Source organism: Globicephala melas, chromosome 6 (assembly GCF_963455315.2).
Source record: "Globicephala melas chromosome 6, mGloMel1.2, whole genome shotgun sequence".
Lineage (NCBI taxonomy): Eukaryota > Metazoa > Chordata > Mammalia > Artiodactyla > Delphinidae > Globicephala > Globicephala melas.
Window position 1 is genome coordinate 10,679,806 of NC_083319.1, and position 19,549 is coordinate 10,699,354.

The 19,549-nt window shown below is 38.8% G+C and overlaps 2 protein-coding genes and 1 non-coding gene across 3 annotated transcripts in view; 2 read left to right on the forward strand and 1 right to left on the reverse strand.

The window, feature by feature from the left end:
- Positions 1-16,562, forward strand: part of PPP6C (protein phosphatase 6 catalytic subunit) — a 34,019-nt gene extending 17,457 nt beyond the window's left edge. The window contains exons 3-7 of the mRNA XM_030858686.3: positions 5,102-5,167; positions 6,187-6,328; positions 9,804-9,883; positions 10,069-10,278; positions 11,210-16,562. Coding sequence (XP_030714546.1) covers positions 5,102-5,167; positions 6,187-6,328; positions 9,804-9,883; positions 10,069-10,278; positions 11,210-11,458 — 747 coding nt within the window. The 3' untranslated portion in view covers positions 11,459-16,562. The remainder of the gene's footprint in view (positions 1-5,101; positions 5,168-6,186; positions 6,329-9,803; positions 9,884-10,068; positions 10,279-11,209) is intronic.
- TRNAK-UUU (transfer RNA lysine (anticodon UUU)) lies at positions 9,659-9,730 on the reverse strand. Its single transcript has one exon. It is a non-coding gene; the product is annotated as a tRNA-Lys (tRNA).
- A 1,202-nt stretch (positions 16,563-17,764) lies between the features above and the next one.
- Positions 17,765-19,549, forward strand: part of SCAI (suppressor of cancer cell invasion) — a 137,241-nt gene continuing 135,456 nt past the window's right edge. The window contains exons 1-2 of the mRNA XM_030858687.2: positions 17,765-17,889; positions 18,604-18,648. Of these exons, the coding sequence (XP_030714547.1) occupies positions 17,837-17,889; positions 18,604-18,648 (98 nt within the window). The 5' untranslated portion in view covers positions 17,765-17,836. The remainder of the gene's footprint in view (positions 17,890-18,603; positions 18,649-19,549) is intronic.

The following is a 19,549-nucleotide window of genomic DNA, read 5'->3' on the forward strand; positions in this document are numbered from 1 at the left end:
AAGATAAAATTATTGGTGCATGATTTTACAGCAAGTCAGTGCTAGAATGGGATGAGAAAGTTCATTTTTTCATCTGCTGGGGTTTTGTTTGTTTTTAAGAGTTTCAGAGCATTGACAGGAGGGGTACACCTCATCTTTAGACTCTTACTGTTAGTGTTTAGCCTAGTTAGAAAACTGTGTATTTGTAGTTTTTTCTTTTTTACTGGGAAATGAAAGCTGAACAGAACACTCATAGCCTGCTCTGTGCATGCAATGGAGTTGGGGCTATCAGACATAATATTTGTGAACAATATAGTATTTATGAATTCCTACAGGACCTTAACTATGACTGCCTAAAGAAGCAGAAATGTGTGTAGCTTGGTTGTGATTGAGGGCTGCTCCATGAGTACAGTTCTATTTATTTTTTCTTTTAATTTGGCTGCCCTGGGTCTCCGCTGCGGCGCGCAGGCCCTTCGTTGCCGGTTTCTCTCTAGTTGTGGCACTAGGGCTCTAGAGCGTGCAGGCTCAGTAGTTGCGGCATGCAGGCTTAGCTGCCCCGTGGCATGTGGGATCTTAGTTCCCTGACCAGGGATCGAACTTGCGTCCCCTGCACTGGAAGGTGGACTCTTAGTCACTGGACCAGCAGGGAAGTCCCATAAAGTTCTATTTTGACTACTTAGCTCTTTTCTTTTTGGTTTTTCAGTCTGTTCTTTGGATGTGTGAGGTTATAATAAATGACATCTGCATGTTATCAGCTTCTAAATAGAGGCCCCCACTATGTCATATTTAATCTGTTAAAATTCTAGTTCTCTAAAGTAGACCTTAGGAGTTCTTCTTAATTTCCATGTAACTTCTCTCCAAAAGTATAATAAATATTTGTATTTTGCTAACATAAAGGGTATTAATGTAAGCAGTGCCTTAACATATTTCTAAAAGCTGAAATAAACCAAGTAATGCTTTCCCTTGATTATAATATTAAAATTGAGGGGTTACCTGTGTTTATTGGCCGCAGCACGAGGCTTGTGGGATCTTAGTTCCTGACCAGGGATCGAACCCGTGCCCTTGGCAGTAAAAGTGCAGAGTCCTGGGCTTCCCTGGTGGCGCAGTGGTTGAGAGTCCGCCTGCTGATGCAGGGGACACGGGTTCATGCCCCGGTCCGGGAAGATCCCACATGCCACGGAGCGGCTGGGCCCGTGGGCCATGGCCGTTGAGCCTGCGTGACCGGAGCCTGTGCTCCGCAACGGGAGAGGCCACAACAGTGAGAGGCCCGCGTACTGCAAAAAAAAAACCAGAAAGTGCAGAGTCCTAACTATTGAACTGCCAGGGAATTCCCCAAGACTTTTCAATAATATGAATTATAGTCATAATCAGAGGTCAGGAAGTTAGAGACAATTTCAAACTGCTAAAATTAATTCAGATAATAAATTTGCACTTCTACTGATAGATTATATATACCTTCAGTCAAATGTACAATTCTTACTTTCATTTATCTTGTGTTTTGACATTAATAATGTACTTTTTCACATATTGCATGTCAATTTTTTTTTTTTAAGGTTCCTATGAGGTAGGGTTTTGTAGAGAAGGAAACTGAGTTGAAAGATTGAGGAATTAACCCAAATTCGCACAGCTACTAAGGGACAGAGCTGAGATTTGAAACTCATTTGGGTGCCCAATAGCCCATGCTATTTATTTATTTATTTATTTATTTTTTGGCTGCACGGCTTGTGGGATCTCACTTCCCCGACCAGGGATTGAACCTGGGCCACGTCAGTGAAAGCCTGGAATTCTAACCACTAGGCCCCCAGGGAACTCCCAGCCCATGTTATTTTAAGACTACCACCAAATTGAGCCGTGTTTCTCTTGTACTTGACCCTTTAAAACAATTGCTCATCAAAAGCATGGGACTTGAGGAGCTTCTAAATGTCTGCAGACTAGTCAAATGTAAGGTGTATCTTTTGGGACTTGTACAGTTGTCTTCCCCCTTGGGCTAGTTTTGGAATTGCAGGATTGGTTTATGAGTATAAATAAACTCATAAGAAATGTTGACAAGCATACAGTTGCTGAGAAGCATTGAAACAACGTAATCTAGTGAGGAGATTGTAGACTTCAGTGTCAGACAGAGCTTGGTTTAAGTTAAGTCCTGCTTGGGTACATAACAGCTGTTTAAGAAGCCATTTCAGCTAGCTCTTCAGTTCTTTAAATATGGCCTGTGGACCCTTGAGCATCTGTAAGTTGGCAGAAAATCAACTGAGGGTAAAACTGTTGGTGCCTCAGCATGAATCAAGGGAGTGTCACCAGCCTATGCTGGTTGTCATTGTATTCTTCACCAGCATGCATGCATGTACAGTAAAATAAAATGCCAGTATCACTTAAGAATGTCCATGATGAAGCAGTAATATTAATTGGCACTCTTGACCCCTCAGTAGATACATCTTTTGAGTAGTCCCTGTGATGAAATAGGAAGTATGCATAAAGCACATCTACTGCATATCAAAGAAAAATGGTTTGCTCAAAAGAAAAGTACTTGTGCAGTTCTTTGCATCTCCTGCTGAAATAGCCTCTTTTTTTCAATGGAACGCTGTTTTTACCTGAGAGAATGAATGACAAACTACAGGTATTTAGCAACTGTTTTGCAAAAGTGAACAAAGTGAGCCAGTCACTTCAAGGAAAACAATTGACGTTATTTGTTGCTGATGACAGTATTTGAGTTTTCAAGTGAAATATTGGAATTTTAGAAAATTTGAGTTTACCACCATGAGGCTACTAGCTTCTGATACTTAAAAGACTTTTCTGATGAGGTGAGTAAATTAACAAATATTTTTTTGATGATGTATAAAGAAATGTCATTTCCATTTTCCAAATAACCAGTGTGTTACCCACTCAAAGTGTTAGACCAACTTATCTAACAGAGTTTGAGAAGAGACCAGTTGTCAAGTTTTGATGTATTAAAAGAAGAATATGCACCATTATCTCTAAAGGTTATTAAAATTCTCTTCCCTTTTGTAACACATACCTGTATGAAGGTATGTGTTACACTTTAAATTTCTAATGTGGTTAATACTGATTCATATAACGTATAAACAAAAGCTTTTTGGGGACCTGTAATTTTTAAGACTATGAGTGGGTCCTGAAACCAGAAAGTTTAAAAACTGCTGAGTTAGCCAACTATTTCCTTGCCTCTAATAATGGAATAAAATCCACTTCTCGGGATTGGTTTTGTTTTAAAATGAGAACATTTACAGAGTGTGTGTGATATGAAAAACATACAATAGATGGTAGAAATTATTTGTGAAATAATGAGATGGGCTTCCAGTAATGTATGACAAGGTTAATTGTCTGCATATGTTTTCAGTAAATATTTATTATATTAAAGAATTTTGGAAAAAACTACCAATATGGAGTAGGAACTATGGGTCCCCAAAGCAGAATTTTTGATCATCCATTAAATATATATAAGTTAAATGGAAACTTACAAAGCTTTTATTCAAGAATGTGTTTCTACAGACATCAGTAGTAAAGTCTAAGGACACTCTTTCACCACACTTTTATAGAAGCAATTGTTTCATAAAACTTTTTCATGTTTCCTTCCTGACTTTGAGTGTGTACATACTCAATTTTTACATGACAAAATTGTATAGTTATATTAGAGGTATAGTTTTGTGTTCCATTCTTTTCCCTAGTCATTTTCCCACTTTGCTACATAGTTTCCATTATAATCATTATTTATGACTGCCTAAGGTCCAGGTCTTCGAATTGGTAGATCATACTTTATTAATATTCCCTTACGTTAGTTACGAAGGTTGTTTCTTCTGTTATTAGAAATGATGCTATGATGCATTTTCTTTATGTTATACAGACTTTTTTTTTTTTGCCTTTAGGATATAGTCACAGAAGTGGAGTTACTAGGCCAAAGTAACACAAACACATATATGTATATGTGTATATATATACTTATTTTTTACTGCTCATATTGTGTGTGATTGTATTTATACATATATATGATATACATACACACATCATATATATATCTATGTGGTGGGAAGTGAGAAGTATATTCCTTCAAAGGAAGGGATTCCACTTTGTAGAAATGGACAGCATATATTTTGAATAAATAATAGTCTACCAGTTGACTGAGACTGAATTTGTTTCATTTGTTTGCTTGCTAATTTTAAGAAGATAGGAAAATTTTATTTTAAACTTTCTAAAGTTTTTTTTTTTACGCAAGTGACAACTCTTCAGACTTATGAAACATTGCTACAAAGGGTAGTACTTTATTTCAGTAGTTAATCTTTAAATTTCAGTTTTGTTCACTATGACTAAGATTTCTGTACTGTTTTAAGTGTTAGAAATTTAAGTAGTAATACTACTTTCAAGTGCAAAAGATAGATGTGAAGGAAATTATTGGTTGTAGTTGGTATGGTATATTATAGTCAGTTCCTTTAATCTAAAATCCTTTTTCAGAAAAACTGTGACTTTTGGAAGTAGGATTAGGATAATCGAGTTGACTGAAGTTATCGAACGCACATTTTTGTCAGTTAAATTTTCAGTCAAGTAGAATATGATGAAATATACTCTTCTTTTTCTACTGATTATTGAGAAGACTCTCCACAGCTGTAGAAGCTGAGGGTACACATCTTCCAAAGTAGAGTGTAAGAAGGTAGGTTGATCTGCTCTTTCCGACACTACAAAGTGTCATGTAACTTCATTCTTCCAAAGAAATTCTTATCCACTTGTTTCCTTATCTTTTATCTCTTTAAGATAGATGCTGAAGGTGGGGCAAGGTGATTGGGTTAGCTTATTGACAGGTAACTGATAAATGATTTCAAATTCTCAAGTGATAGATGGGGAGAAGTATGAAAGAAATTTGAAAGGGGGTTGCCTATAACATTAATGACTTAGGAATGATTTTAGTGATAACTGAGCTTCATTTTAGTGCTTTTTTTTTTTTTAAGGCTTGGGAGCTGTGTGCTTGGCAGTTTAGTTTGCACTTCATTTCTTTGTATAAATGTAAATATTTGAAGTCCTCTTAATTAACTGCTTCTTTATACAGTTTGGCCTTGGTTTTATTATTTTACTCCTTCACAGGATTTTGTAATCAGCATATATTGCCTTTCTTTTATAGTTTTATGACCTTTGTGAACTATTCAGAACTGGAGGTCAGGTTCCTGACACAAACTACATATTTATGGTATGTAAACACCAGTGATGTCAAGTACTTATTTTAAATGGAAGGGATCTGACTTACTACATGTAAATTATGTAATAATTTCATTGCCATGTGACAATCACTATTTAAATACATGAAAAGGTGATTCTATGCTTTTCTACATTTTGCTGTGTCCTCTAGTTGAGAATAATTGCTTTTGTAAACTGCTGTATACACAGGACTGGGTTGTAGCCCTCAGTAATGGTTAGGCTGTAAAATAGCCCACAGGTTTAAGGCATAAATCTTCAGTTTACTTTTATTTTATCAGATTTTTTTTGAGCATTCATTTTCACCTGTTATTAATCTGTGGCTTGATTAATATACACATACACATTTGCTGTTAAGGTAGATATTTGCTTACTTTCTTTTTGTAATATAATGTTACTGTTGAACTTTTTCTGAGTCCTTCTGTTATTTTCCTTCCTTCTGAAAATTTCTGGGTCACTTTTCTAATCTTTTAGCTGTTTTCCTATTGGTCTAATATTGGCCCGAGTAAAACATAAATGGGAAGTGTAAATAGTATATCCTCTTATGTAGTTGTTAAATACAAAGCTAAATGTAGAATACTGTTATAATTATGGTAATTGCTTTTACAAAAAAACTATTTTCTTCAAGTTGACAGCTCTTTTGATACAGTTAAAAAGATTTTTGAAATTCATTTAAAGTTTTTTGATTCACACGTGATCTTTTAGAAACATTTATTAATGTAGGTAACAGAGAATTGAAAAAATGGTGGTTTTGCAGGGAAAATCCTTGAGAGGATTGCACAGCAGGTTCCTGTAGGCTCCTGTAGCATAAGACTAGCACAAACATTTAGTAGGAACAGCTTATTTATTTCCATTTGAATTTTTTGTTAAAACCTAATTTCCAAATAATTCAATGTGTAACTCTTCATTTTTGTTATTTTGGGCTGTGTCTCTTGAGTTTGTGCCCTTTGGTATAATTTTTAAAAAATATTGTTGCTATTGTATTGTTTGTAACTGTAAATTTTTACTTTACAGGGTGATTTTGTAGACAGAGGTTACTATAGTTTGGAGACCTTCACTTACCTTCTTGCACTAAAGGCTAAATGGCCTGATCGTATTACACTTTTGCGAGGAAATCATGAGAGTAGACAGATTACACAGGTGTATGGATTTTATGGTAAGACCTTCTATTTCTCTGATTCTGAATATTGATTTACCTTCCTCTTTGGGAAAAAAGCCACACAAGTCATACATGTGCTTTTCATAGTAGAATTAGAAAATACAGATAATCTTTTTCCACTTTCTCACCTTTAACTCCTTTTCTTCCCTCAGTCAGTTGAAAATCTGACTATTGATATGTAGAGAGAACCATTCTTTTTTTTTTAATTGAAGTATAGTTGATTTACAATATTAGTTTCAGATGTACAACGTAGTGATTCCGTATTTTTAGAGATTATACTCCTTTTAAAGTTATTATAAAATATTAGCTGTATTCCCTGTGCTGTACAGTATATCCTTGTAGCTTATTACTTTATACATAGTAGTCTGAGAGAACCATTTTTAACTTTTTGGTGTATGTCTTTCTAGATCAGTGCCTCAAAGTGTAGTCTTCAGTTTATCTCACTGGAATCATTTGGGATGCTTGTTAAAAATGTAGATTGCTAGGCGCCACTTTTGGGGTGGGACCTTAGAATCTGCTGAAAGGGAATGTTTTGCACACTCAGTTTGAGAACCTATCCTATATATATGTATGTGTGTGTGTGTTTATACATACGTGTGTACACACACCCCAAGCTAAAATGGGATCATACTTGTTTTTTAATATTGTGATCAGCCTTTTCACTTCATTGATGTTATTTTATAGCTGCACTGTACTATACTGGATGGATGTACTGTAAATCTGTGTGCTTTCTCCAGATAATACTAGGACCTCAGATCATAAATAGAATGCAGCCATTAAAAGCAAAATAGCTACTTCTATAAAATTTTTATATGGTTGAAAGTTTTTCAGAATGAGGTTAGGAAGCTCTTTGAAGGAGGTAGATAACAGAACTGTAGAGATTATTATTATTATCTATCTATCTATTTATTTTTGGCTGCATTGGGTCTTCGGTGCTGTGCACGGGCTTTTCTCTAGTTGCAGCAAGCGAGGGCTACTCTTCATTGCCATGTGCGGGCTTCTCATTTCAGTGGCTTCTCTTGTTGCGGAGCACAGGCCCTAGGCACATGGGCTTCAGTAGTTGTGGCTCGCGGGCTCTAGCGCAGGCTCAGTAGTTGTGGCGCCCGGGCTTAGTTGTTCCACAGCATGTGGGATCCTCCAGGACCAGGGCTCGAACCCGTGTCCCCTGCATTGGCAGATGGATTCTTAACCACTGAGCCACCAGGGAAGCCCTGTTGATATTATTAATAAGAATTTTCCTTGAACACAATTAAGGAAGATATTGAGAGATTTGAAAATATTAATTTCATAACCCTTTAGTTTTTAGACTTTATATTTTGAATTATCTTCTGTCATTATAAAGATAAGCTGAACTCTCTTACTCCTGATTTTGTCAGCCATTATCAATTATTAAATTGAGAAATTTGGCAACGTATTGTTATCTATTTATTTATTTATTTTTGGCTGCACCGCGTGTCTTGTGGGATCTCAGTTCCCCGACCAAGGATTGAACCCAGGCCACAGCAGTGAAAGCCCCAAATCCTAACCACTAGGCCACCAGGGAACTCCCCAACAATTTATTGTTGATATACTGTTAATAGGAATTGAAAAGTTAGATGGCTAATATTTATCTCCTTTCTAGAAGTTACTTCAGATTTTCATTCACAAAATGCCAAATATCATTTGGAATAAAAAGTGTTTGATTCTTTTGCAAAATAATCAGTATTTTGGATAATACATTATGTGGTGTTAGCTCAGTGAAAGCAACTGGCTCCAACTGTGTAAGATTAATGTTACATATATAATTACACCCCAGAATTTGACCAACATATCAGTGTAGGGCAAAAGAGGTAAAAGGGGGAGAGGAAGGAGGACATTTTAATCAAGATGCCTTGACCAAAGAAAATGACAACAGCACAACATCTAGTATTGAATTTTTTTCATCCCAAGCTGTGCTCTAGTGTTCATCTATGGTTTTGTTTGATAAGAGGAAGCCTATCTGCTCCTCAGGAGGGAGACAGTTTTAGTCATCATGGAACTTAACATTGATTTTAAAGTAGTAAAAATGTCTATATATAGCTATTATATTGGGCCTTCAGTTCACACTGATAAATATATGGTTAGCAGTTATTATGAACCAAGTGCTTTGCTTACGTGTTAAGGTGAAAAATTCACAAGATTCCTGCTGGTAAACTGAGCTCAATGTTAGAGCTGTCTCATGAGACGTTTACAATAAGGACCCTGCCTCATGTAGAGATATAATTTAGAAAATTATGAGGATTGACCATACCCCACAGTCTTATATCCTGTATCATTTTCAGCCGTACTTAGGGCAATTAGTGATACATCCATTTTTTTTCGAAATTAAGGAAGAAGCCAAAGAGCAGAACTTAGTGGTATTAACTGAGAGAAGAGATAATGTACCCTATTAACTGTTGTAGACAGCAGAGAGAATGTTCAGCTGAGAATATGTAAGAACTGATTGGCAGTTTGTCCTTAGTGATGACTACAGGGGTACTTAATGGAACTCAAGTATGTAGTTGCACAATTTGCAGAAAATCTCAGAAGAGGCACCCTAGGCCTGAAAAATGTTGAAATGGGAATTATCCATGCTCTTCTAATTCGTTTGATTATCCTGCTAGAATAAGGTAGTCACATTAAATACATTACTCTGTTTGATAGAATTGCCCAGTATTTTTTTTTTTAAGTTTAATTTATTTGGCCTGCGGGGCCCCACTTCCCCAACCAGGGATGGAACCTGCTCCCTCAGCAGTGAAAGCATGGAGTCCCAACCTCCGGACCGCCAGGAAATTCCCCCCGGTATTAATAGTAAGACAAAAGCTTTTGCTTTGGGTTATGTGAAATTAATATTTAGCTCTTCTTTTTTTTTTTTTTCTTTTTTGTGGTACGTGGGCCTCTCACTGTCGTGGCCTCTCCAGTTGCGGAGCACAGGCTCCAGACGCACAGGCTCAGCGGCCATGGCTCACAGGCCCAGCTGCTCTGCGGCATGTGGGATCTTCCCGGACCGGGGCACGAACCTGTGTCTCCTGCATAGGAGACTGCGCCACCAGGGAAGCCCAACTCTTCTTGATTATAGCATTTTGACTAATAATTTCAGCTGGTTCTTAGAGCCACTTCTGGAATGAAAAGCAGGACCACATTCTTAGACTAGTTAGACACTGGTCTCCTTCTGGTTCTACATGGAGGACCTACTAGGGCTAACTATGCATCATAACTTGCCATCCTAGTTTAAGCAAATTTCTGTTGTCCCAGTATTAGATGTATTCTTTACTTATTTTATTTATTTATTTATTTTTTGGCCGCACCTCATGGCTTGCAGGATCTTAGTTCCCTGACCAGGGATTGAACCCGGGCCACGGCAGTAAAAGCGCTGAGTCCTAACCACTGGACCACCAGGGAACTCCCCTGTATTCCTTAGTTTTATCAGCAGATTCAGAACTTCATTAATGAGAACTCTTTGTTTCTCTCATAGATGAGTGCCAAACCAAATACGGAAACGCTAATGCTTGGAGATACTGTACCAAAGTTTTTGACATGCTCACAGTAGCAGCTGTAAGTTTATGTAAATCTTTTTTAAAAAAAAAAGCTCAAGTATGTTCCTGCCAGTAACACTTGGCATATTTTTATCTAATTGCCATTTCAGTTATATTGATATCATTAGCACTCACTGATGGATTTAGATATATGACTGAGTTTATTATTATATGTTCAACTCTTTGTTTTCCTTTTTTTGCTAGTTAATAGATGAGCAGATTTTGTGTGTTCATGGTGGTTTATCTCCTGATATCAAAACACTGGATCAAATTCGAACCATTGAACGGAACCAGGAAATTCCTCATAAAGGAGCGTTTTGTGATCTGGTTTGGTCAGATCCTGAAGATGTGGATACTTGGGCAATCAGTCCCCGAGGAGCAGGTTGGCTTTTTGGTGCAAAGGTCACAAATGAGGTAAAGCGAGCATTTTCGGAAAAGTGGTTTGTTGGTTGCTAATGGACTACATAAAGAACTATGGTGGCTATAGATACCAAACTTCTAGTCTAGTTTACTCAAACTGTGGTGGCTATGGATATCAGATTTCTTGTCTAGTTTATCCTGTATGTCTTTCCTTAATGGTTAAATGAGATCACGTAATAAAAGCACCTCCTTTAGCATCCGTTGGTACTATGTGTAAAATAAATGTTCCTTTTCTTTCAAACATTGCAATTAAGTAATGAGATAACAAGGGCAAGATAGGCAACTTTTTAATATATATATTTCTTTGTGTATATATTTTTAATTGAGATATAATTGACATAACATTGTATTAGTTTTATGTATACAACATAATGATTTGACATGTATTTATTGTGAATAAGCAATATTTTTGAGATTAACTACTTTCAGTTAAAAATATATATACGCACACACTTACACATACACATATACCACAGGGTGAAGTAAAATCCAGCATAATGAAGTCAGAGAGCTAGTTTTATCCTGTCTGAGCCTCTGGTTCCTGAAGTTGCAAGAGAAGGATAATAAATCTCTTTCAGAATTTTGTAAGAACCATACTAAAGCCTCAGTAAATGATAGATATTGATAGTAATATATTTATTATTAAACCATAAAAACTTTTGTTTCATATCTGATAGCACTTACAGAATGCTTTTCTTTCAGAAACTTCTAACTAATTATGTTACTATGATTTCTATAACTCAGGCCAAAGTGGCTCTATAACTTATGGAAATTAGTGGGGATAACTGTAGAATGGATTCTACAATCATGAGAGCTTTAGTAATTATAGGATTTATACTTTATTTAAATGCTTATTTTCTTATATATGTAGGTTGATTTTTTAAAAAATGTGCTGGATACTTAACAAAACCTTTCTAAATTGCAGTTTGTTCATATCAACAACTTAAAGCTCATCTGCAGAGCACACCAACTAGTGCATGAAGGCTATAAATTTATGTTTGATGAGAAGCTGGTAACAGTATGGTCTGCTCCTAATTACTGTTATCGTTGTGGAAATATTGCTTCGATCATGGTCTTCAAAGATGTAAATACAAGAGAACCAAAGTTATTCCGGGCAGTTCCAGATTCAGAACGTGTTATTCCTCCCAGGACAACGACGCCGTATTTCCTTTGAGGCCTTCGCCCATCCTGCTGACCCATTTTTCTGCCCTCTTACCCCAACTTTCGTGTATTACCCTCTACAATATACTTTTTATTAAGCACTTTGCTGCTGAAATGCTGCCTCTTGCCTTTTTTTTTAAATTTTAAATTATCTAAATTTATTGTTTGTTATGGTGTCTATAGCAATGTTTTTCTATCAGTTTTCTCCCCCATCCCATCCCCGCCTTGGACTCATTTGAGAAGACTTGAGAAATGTCTTAATACTCACACTGCTGCATGTAGCTCTTGCTTATTTACTGGTCTACGGGAAACAGGATGTTTCCTTTTTTAAAAAAGCCAATTGACAGAACAGACTACACTGAAATACTCCTCCTTTTGTATTATTCAGTCTTTTGTTTTAGTTTGGTAAGTTTTAAGAAATTTCAGCAGCAAAGTTGTTATTCAGTGGGCACGATGGACTGCAAATGCCTCGAGTTATGTGTACCTGTCCCAGCTGTAAACTTCATTTTCCTTTGTTGGATGATATTTTAAATGGATATAAAATAAATTGGTCTAAAGGGCTGCCCTCCTTGTTGTGTTTTTAAATTTTAGTTTAAAAACTGCTACAGCTTATGACTTTGTACATTAAGATAATTGTATTGATCTGTTTTCAGATTCCTTGTATTTTTTAATAAAGTAATCTTAAATAAAACCCAGATAGGTTAAAGTGTTAGAAATTTTAAACAGTGTACATTGTTAGCTGCAAGTTATTCTTTTTTTCTTTTTTCCTAATCGGAGTTCTTGGCCCTTTGGTTATTAAGTTTAAAACTTCAACTGAAATTCCATACTATATATTTTAAAAACAAATCACTAAACTGTGCCTAAAGAAATAACTGCCATATTAATGTTTTGGTTTATATCCTCTCTAGTAATAGAAAAACATTTAATACTTGTAATGCTGATGTGTTCATTTGATACCAGTTGAGTAGAATGTGATCAATCCAGTTTACAATCTATCATGAGTATCATTAAGTAAAATATATGTACTTTTCAATAGGAATCATTCTTACTGTAACACTTGACCTTAACTTTTAGAAAGTGTTCATTTTTTAACTGCAACTGGAAAGGTTGAAAAGTCAGGACTCTTGTTCTTGTGAACTGTAATCTGAAGCAGATTTTTAAAAGTGTTGAAAAAACCAAATTGTCCTTTTTTGTAAAGGTCTGTGATACTATGTTTCGGCTTTGTGTAAGTAATTTGAATATCCAAAGGGTTGTGATGATCAGTTCTTGATATGCAACTGTCCACTTAATAAGGACAAGTGTTCCAGTGTCTCTTATGATTGTGGTCATAAATGATGCTGGAATTAACCATTTTATGAAATAGTTGGTATCCCTTTACTACTATAATTAATTTTTGTCATTCCAGGAAATCTTTGTGAAGCCAGCCAATTAATAAAGCACTTTAGCATCTGTTCAGGTAGTTTTGAAAACCAACTGTCCCCCTTCAGGATAAGAACTTCCAGGTTACCTAAAAATGCAATAAAAATCTTTATAGTCTAAGCTTCTTGGCACATAATTTTTCATCAGGGCTTTTCTTTCATTAAGCGAGCACAATAGTGTTTTGATTTTTTCCTCCAACCACACAGCTCCTTGTGTAGTTTTTAATTGTATAGCTGTAAGAAAGAAGTGGCTAAGACATTTGCTGCACACACTTGAACTGTTGGGTCAGTAGCTTTGTTTTACTGCCCTGACCCCAGTGTAATTCAGGGGGAAAGGTATTTTTATCTTACAGGGATATGTAGCTATGTATTTTACTACTTGTGAAACACTGGAAATTAATGATGCAGACAACTTGGTGTGGTCTTTGAACAGCTTTCTGCAGTATTTTTTTTTTCTGTTACCATAAATTGTATTTAAGTGCTTTCTCTCTTCTGCTTTTAAGTTGTACCAATAAAATTGGTAACCCTCAGCCCTTCCTTCCCATTTGACACTCCTTAGCTTAGATTGATGTAGTTGTTTTAGTTACCCGTGTAATGTGACTTTTACTTTTAAGTCATGGTGTACTGCATTTGTTTGTCACTAGTTGGGCATGTGCCAATAATATTCTGTCCATTCCTTAATTGCCATCTCTGTTTTGCCTGATTTTTTTCTCTTCAACTGAATAATGGCTTTTTGCATGAAAAAAAAGTTTTTACTATTAGACATGTAAAGGGAAGAGAGAGTGAATGTATTGGACTCTGTAAGCCTAAAAGGAATATTTGGATCCCTCTGATAAATAAGGGCTATGTACTATATAGAGTAATCATGTGGTGGAAAATACTTGCAAGTCATAGATTTGTAGGCATGAGGCTCTGTTATTCCCTGTATCTAGGCTGAATGTAAAATCCCTTATGTTGTATTAATGGGGGTAATAACCATTTTTATTTGCCTATGATATACTTGGTTTCTAATAAAATGTCCTAGGCTCTAGTGAGAACTGTCTACTTTTAATTGCCAATTACTCCCCTTTCCTCATTTTCCTGCTACGCTCTTGGCTAGCTTTTCCGAGGTTAATGCTTTTTCCTGAAAAATCTCACAACTCTAAATGTGTTCATTTGGGTGTGATCCTGAAAAGCCTGGGTCAAGAGCACATCTTTAATATGCAACCTGCATCAGCTCCTACTCTGTCCGGATGTCTAGAACTGTTGGAAGATTTTGATGTCTTAAACCCTGTGTTTCACTTCTGAAATAAGGTTTGAAATATTGTTCTTTGCATTAAGATTTGTGTGTTTTTGCGTTGTAAGCCCAGCACCAGGTTTTGGAAAATGCCTGTACTGTGAAAGCAAATCCGAACTCTTTCTGAGCCTCTTCCGTTGTCAGAAACAGAATTGCTTTCCATCAGCCTCCAAAAAATTGTGTATCTGGAGTCGAAGAGATTTAACAGCAAGAATCCAGATTTTTAAATGTACTTGTTTTCTAAATGCTAATGTTTGTAAAGCACCTTCAGTTCTTTGGATGAAAGGTGCTATATTCTCTCTGTAAATTAATAAAAAGATTATAGGAAGTTTGGCAAAAAAATTTATCTAATGCAGTCTGTCCCAACAAGAAGGTAGCATTTTATATAACACAATTTAAAAATTAAAAAATGCTTATTCCTTCACTTAGTTGCTTGACTAGTAAACAGAAGTGAAACTTTTCTTGTTCTGCATTTGACTCTTCAGTGTTCCAGTTCATTGTTACGTCCTGGATCCAGTGCCCAGAACCCAGCTTCATGAGATCATCACAACTCTTTCAATTGTGTATTTAAACTGTGCAGTCATGCTGATGAAACATACAGTAGTAAAACACCAAAAAGAAGCATTTGGAAAGTCCTCTAGCATGAAACCAAACACAGTAGATGCTTGGAGAAGGATCCTATTCCCCTCTTACTAGTTTTCTGTTTCCTTGTTAATCACTTGGTGAATATGTGCCTTTCGTAAGGCATATTACTCATGATAGTAAGCTTATGCTGGCTTGGATCATTCAAATGTTTTCTTAATTCAAAAATGCATGAAATTTATGAATTTTGTGTGCGTGTGTCAACAAAAATAATTATTGTGTAAGTATATTCCACTCAGTCCCTGGGCAGCCACTGTTCTCAGCACTTTGCTTTTTTATATAAATGGGAATGGGTTATAAAAGACTGTATGGAGGCAATGGAATAGTGGAAAGAATATAGGCTTTGGGATCAATCTAGGTAAAAACCCCAGCTCTGACAGGCAGTAATAGCAGCTAACCTGTATTGAGCACACTTAGCTAAATGCCGTACATGCCCTATTTTATGTCACCCCTACTATGGCTCAATGACTGTAGTACCTTTTTTTTTTTTTTCTTCAGACAAGAAAACACACTTAGAGATCATAGGTAACTTGCCCAGGGTTGCACAAGAGAGCTGGAATGTGAACCCCTTTAGGGCATCCTAGAGTAGTACATCTTAAGCAGTATTGGTTATTGTAGCTTTGTGACCTTGAGCAAGTTGGGTTTTCTGAATCTTAAAATTCTGTGTCTAAAATAAGAATGCTATACAGGGTTGATCTCAGGATTAAAAATAGCACATATAAAATACCCAGTCCCTGGCCCAAAGCTGCCATTTATTGAGGGCCCACTTACATATCATTTGCCCAAATTCAGTGTAGTTGGGAAGTAAAAATAATCCAAGGCAATATATAATTGCTGACATAGTGTAGTTTATGTAAGTACAACAAATTTGGAGAAGGAAATGTTTGAGGTAAGGTGGAGTAATTGGGGAAGACTTAAAAGAGGAAGTGTGAAATGTATACTAGAATGATGGGCCATGTATTTCATATAGTAAAAGCACAGAAATGGGGATTACTAGAACTTGGACATGATATGAAGGTAAACTTGAGGGTACTCCTTGGGAAAGCGTAAGAAATGAATAGCTGCAGCTCTATTGACAATACCACGTATCAGAGAGGCGTTGGCCAATTGTGAAAGACCTTGAAAACCAAGCGGATGATTTTAATTCATATATATATTTTTTTCTTCTTTTTTGCGTTTCGCGGGCCTCACTGCTGCGGCCTCTCCCGTTGCGGAGCACAGGCTCCGGACGCGCAGGCTCAGCGGCCATGGCTCACAGTCTCAGCGGCCATGGCTCACGGGCCCAGCCGGTCCGCGGCACGCGGGACCCTCCCGGACCGGGGCACGAACCCGCGTCCCCTGCATCGGCAGGCGGACTCCCAACCACTGCACCACCAGGGAAGCCCTTAATTCATATTTTAAGAAACATAATGAGTGACATTCAAGATTAGTCTCCTAGTAAGTTGATCCTCCCCACCAGGACTCCTCCTACCACATCTCCCCTAGTCTTCTCTGACAAATGATTCTGAGGTTCTCTCTCTTTTCTGGCTTGGTGATTATAAGGGTGGATATTATTTGTTGGTATTGAGGGGATTTATGGTTCTGTTATCTTGGGATTATGTAAAATATTAATTTGGGGAGCCAACAGATGTTCAACTTTTTGTTTTTCCTTGTCAATGCCATTTTAAAGGTCCCATTACAATTTACCATCATCATCATTTTATAGAAGGAAAGATGTAAAAAAAGCCATCTCAGAATAAAGGACAGCCCTTTACACCAAATAAATTCGGCTTTATGAAAAACTATAGTAGTCTCATTTTTACCATTTGTGAAGATCAGTAAGAGATTTGTCCCCAAACTTTTGGTGTGTATAACTCTAGGCTGTCACATTATTGATGCATAAAAGCGTATTCTGATAAAACAGAAATAGCTTAAGAGAAAGTTTTATGCCTCTTCCCAGCTCCAAATATATGCCGAGGATCTACCAAACAAAAACTACACAGGATTGCAGAAAGACTGAAGGGGATTCCACCTTAGAGGAAGAATTTTTTTAATATGTTACTGAGTTATGTCTTATTTTCAAGGATGGCCTTGTTAAAGTAGAAGAGAAAAGGTAACTGATTTATAATGCTTATGTGCTGGTAGTCTTGCATGCTTAGGTCTGTCAACAACCCTAAAAATGCAAGGAAATTTATTTTAAAATTGATTAGCTGGAGTAGAAGTCACAAGCATCTGCAGTATCACAGGACAGTTAGCAACACATTCAGGGGTCAGTTCCGTTTAGGCATTTAAGAACTGAACACATTGCTTTTGGTTACGGCATCAATTCTGTTTGCAGGGTTGATTTTCCTTTCTTGGTAATTTATTTTAAAAATATCTTGCTTTCTTGGAAGCCTGCACCCAAGCTTGCTATCTCTTCTGCAGAGGATTGAGCATCTAAACCACACTTTATATGGATAGATTCTTACAGTTTTCTTGCCGGATCCTCTGTGAAGTGTTATCTGTGAGCTCTGACCATTTCAGCATGATGTAGTCAGGGACCGGATATGAGGTGGTTCAAAATGAAGCTCATTTTGGAGACTTACCTCACTGTCGCACCTGCCAGAGGAGTTTGGGAAATTGCAGCGCTTAGCTGTTGGTCCTGGCGTGGTGCAGTGTTGAGGGGCGCCAGCAGGTGTGTGGGATGCAGGACTCAGAGCCAGAAGAACCTGCCCGCCGCAGGTGTCTGGCGCCGGAGATGCAGTTTTTACTTTCGACCGCACGGTGGCGCTTAGATCTCCCCGGCAGTGTTAGCAGCCTCTAAGGCACCTCCGCCGCCACCTGCAGTCTCAACCAAACTCTAGGTGGCGGGATGTGACGGCCCGAGCGTCCAATCGGCCTCCAGGCTTTCGGCCACACTACGGCTCTAGCCAATAGGAACTGAGGAGAGGCGCGGAGGAGGCGGGCCCTGCGGCAAGCCTGGCAGAGGCGCGAGGCCCTTCGCCCGCCTCTCCGCCTACTCCAGCCTCCGCCGCCTCAGCTTCCCGAGCGAGCCCTACGGCCGCCGGAGCAGCTCCCGCGGCGGAGCAGGAGCCGGATGGTCAGAGGAGCCCGGCAGCCCCAGCAGCCGCGGAGTCGCCTGGCCCCAAGGTGGGGCGGGGGCTGAATGGAGGTCGGGGTTGGGGATGGGGCGCGGGAGCGGGCCCAGGGCAGCAGCTTGGGGCCGTGAAGCATTCGGGGCGCCGAGACTGGAGGGGCGGTCGGGCTGCGGGGAATTCGGGGGGCGCCAAGGGGCGGCGGAGCGGGCTGGGAGGCGGTCGCATTCTCCAGACCGGATAAGAGGGGCGTGTGAGGGAAGGGGCGCCGAGCGGTGAGACTGGGGGCGCAGGGCCGGGAGGGGCAGGGCGCGCGCGCTCGGTGGAGGGGCAGTGGAATGCGGGGGGCGCGGGGCCTGGAGGGGCGGGGCTCGGAGGGGCAGTGCCCGTGTCGGGAGGGGGTGGGCACTGGAAAGGGGAAGCCGGAGGGGCTTGCGGGGGTGGTGAAGCAGACAATGAGTAGGTGGCGGTGGGTGGTTTTGGGGAGCTGGGCTGTGACGAATAGGAGGTGAGGATGGAGTGAAAGACCAGGAGGCAGAGCAGGGTTTGGGCTAAGCAGACATTAGGGGAACGGTGAGTCCCAGGATCGCTTGGTCTTGGTATTTAGGGGAAACAGAACGTAAGGCATTTGTAAGGTCAGGCAGGTATGGGCTTAGACAGCCTGTAGTGCTCGAGGGTGGTGCGTTGAGTTCTTGACTGGCACAGTAGGGCCCGCAGATGTGATCTTATTTGTTACTTTTAGTTACCATCTTATTTGTTTGGTCTACAGACTGACTGGCACAGTGGAGAAACCACCTCGAAAACGGAAAAGCAGGTAAGGCAAAATGCCTTCCCAATTTTGCTTCGTGTTTTTTTCCGTTTGCTTGGCTGCACCTATACTATACTGCATAATTATACACTGTCAGTAGATGAAGTTTTTTACTTAGCTCCTTTCTTAATGAATATAACTATCTGCAAGCTCTGTCTTCCAGGACTTCAAAGTACTGCCTGTACTTTTTTTTTTTTTTTGGTATCTAAGATTATGTGGGAAAGAGATGTGGATAATTGAGAAGGCCTAGTTTTTTATGTTAGCCGTAATTTCAACTTCTTCACCAGCTCTGTTTAAAAAGCTAATGTTTATTGAACATCTGCTGTGTGCCAGGTACCATGTGCAACTGCTTATTTGTGTTATCTTCTGTAATCCTTGAAACACCCCAATGAACTGTGTACAGTTATCACTGTTTTAACACAAGAGAGAACTGAGGCACAAGAGAGGCTGAGCATTTATCTAAGATCACACATCTCATAAGTGATAGAACCAGGATTTGAATCACAGCAGTCTGACTCCAGAGCTGAAGCTCTTAACCATTATACTATAATGCCTCTAATAAATATACAATTGAAAATAGGTTTTCTTTTTTTTTAAATTAATTAATTTTTGGCTGCATTGGGTCTTCGTTGCTGTGTGCAGACTTTCTCTCGTTGTGGCGAGCGGGGGCTACTCTTCGTTGCGGTGCATGGGCTTCTCATTGCGGTGGCTTCTCTTGTTGCGGAGCACGGGCTCTAGGCGCGCGGGCTTCAGTAGTTGTGGCATGGTGGCTCAGTAGTTGTGGCACACAGGCTTTGTTGCTCTGCGGCATGTGGGATCTTCCTGGACCAAGGCTCCAACCCGTGTCCCCTGCATTGGCAGGCGATTCTTAACCACTGCGCCACCAGGGAAGTCCCGAAAATAGGTT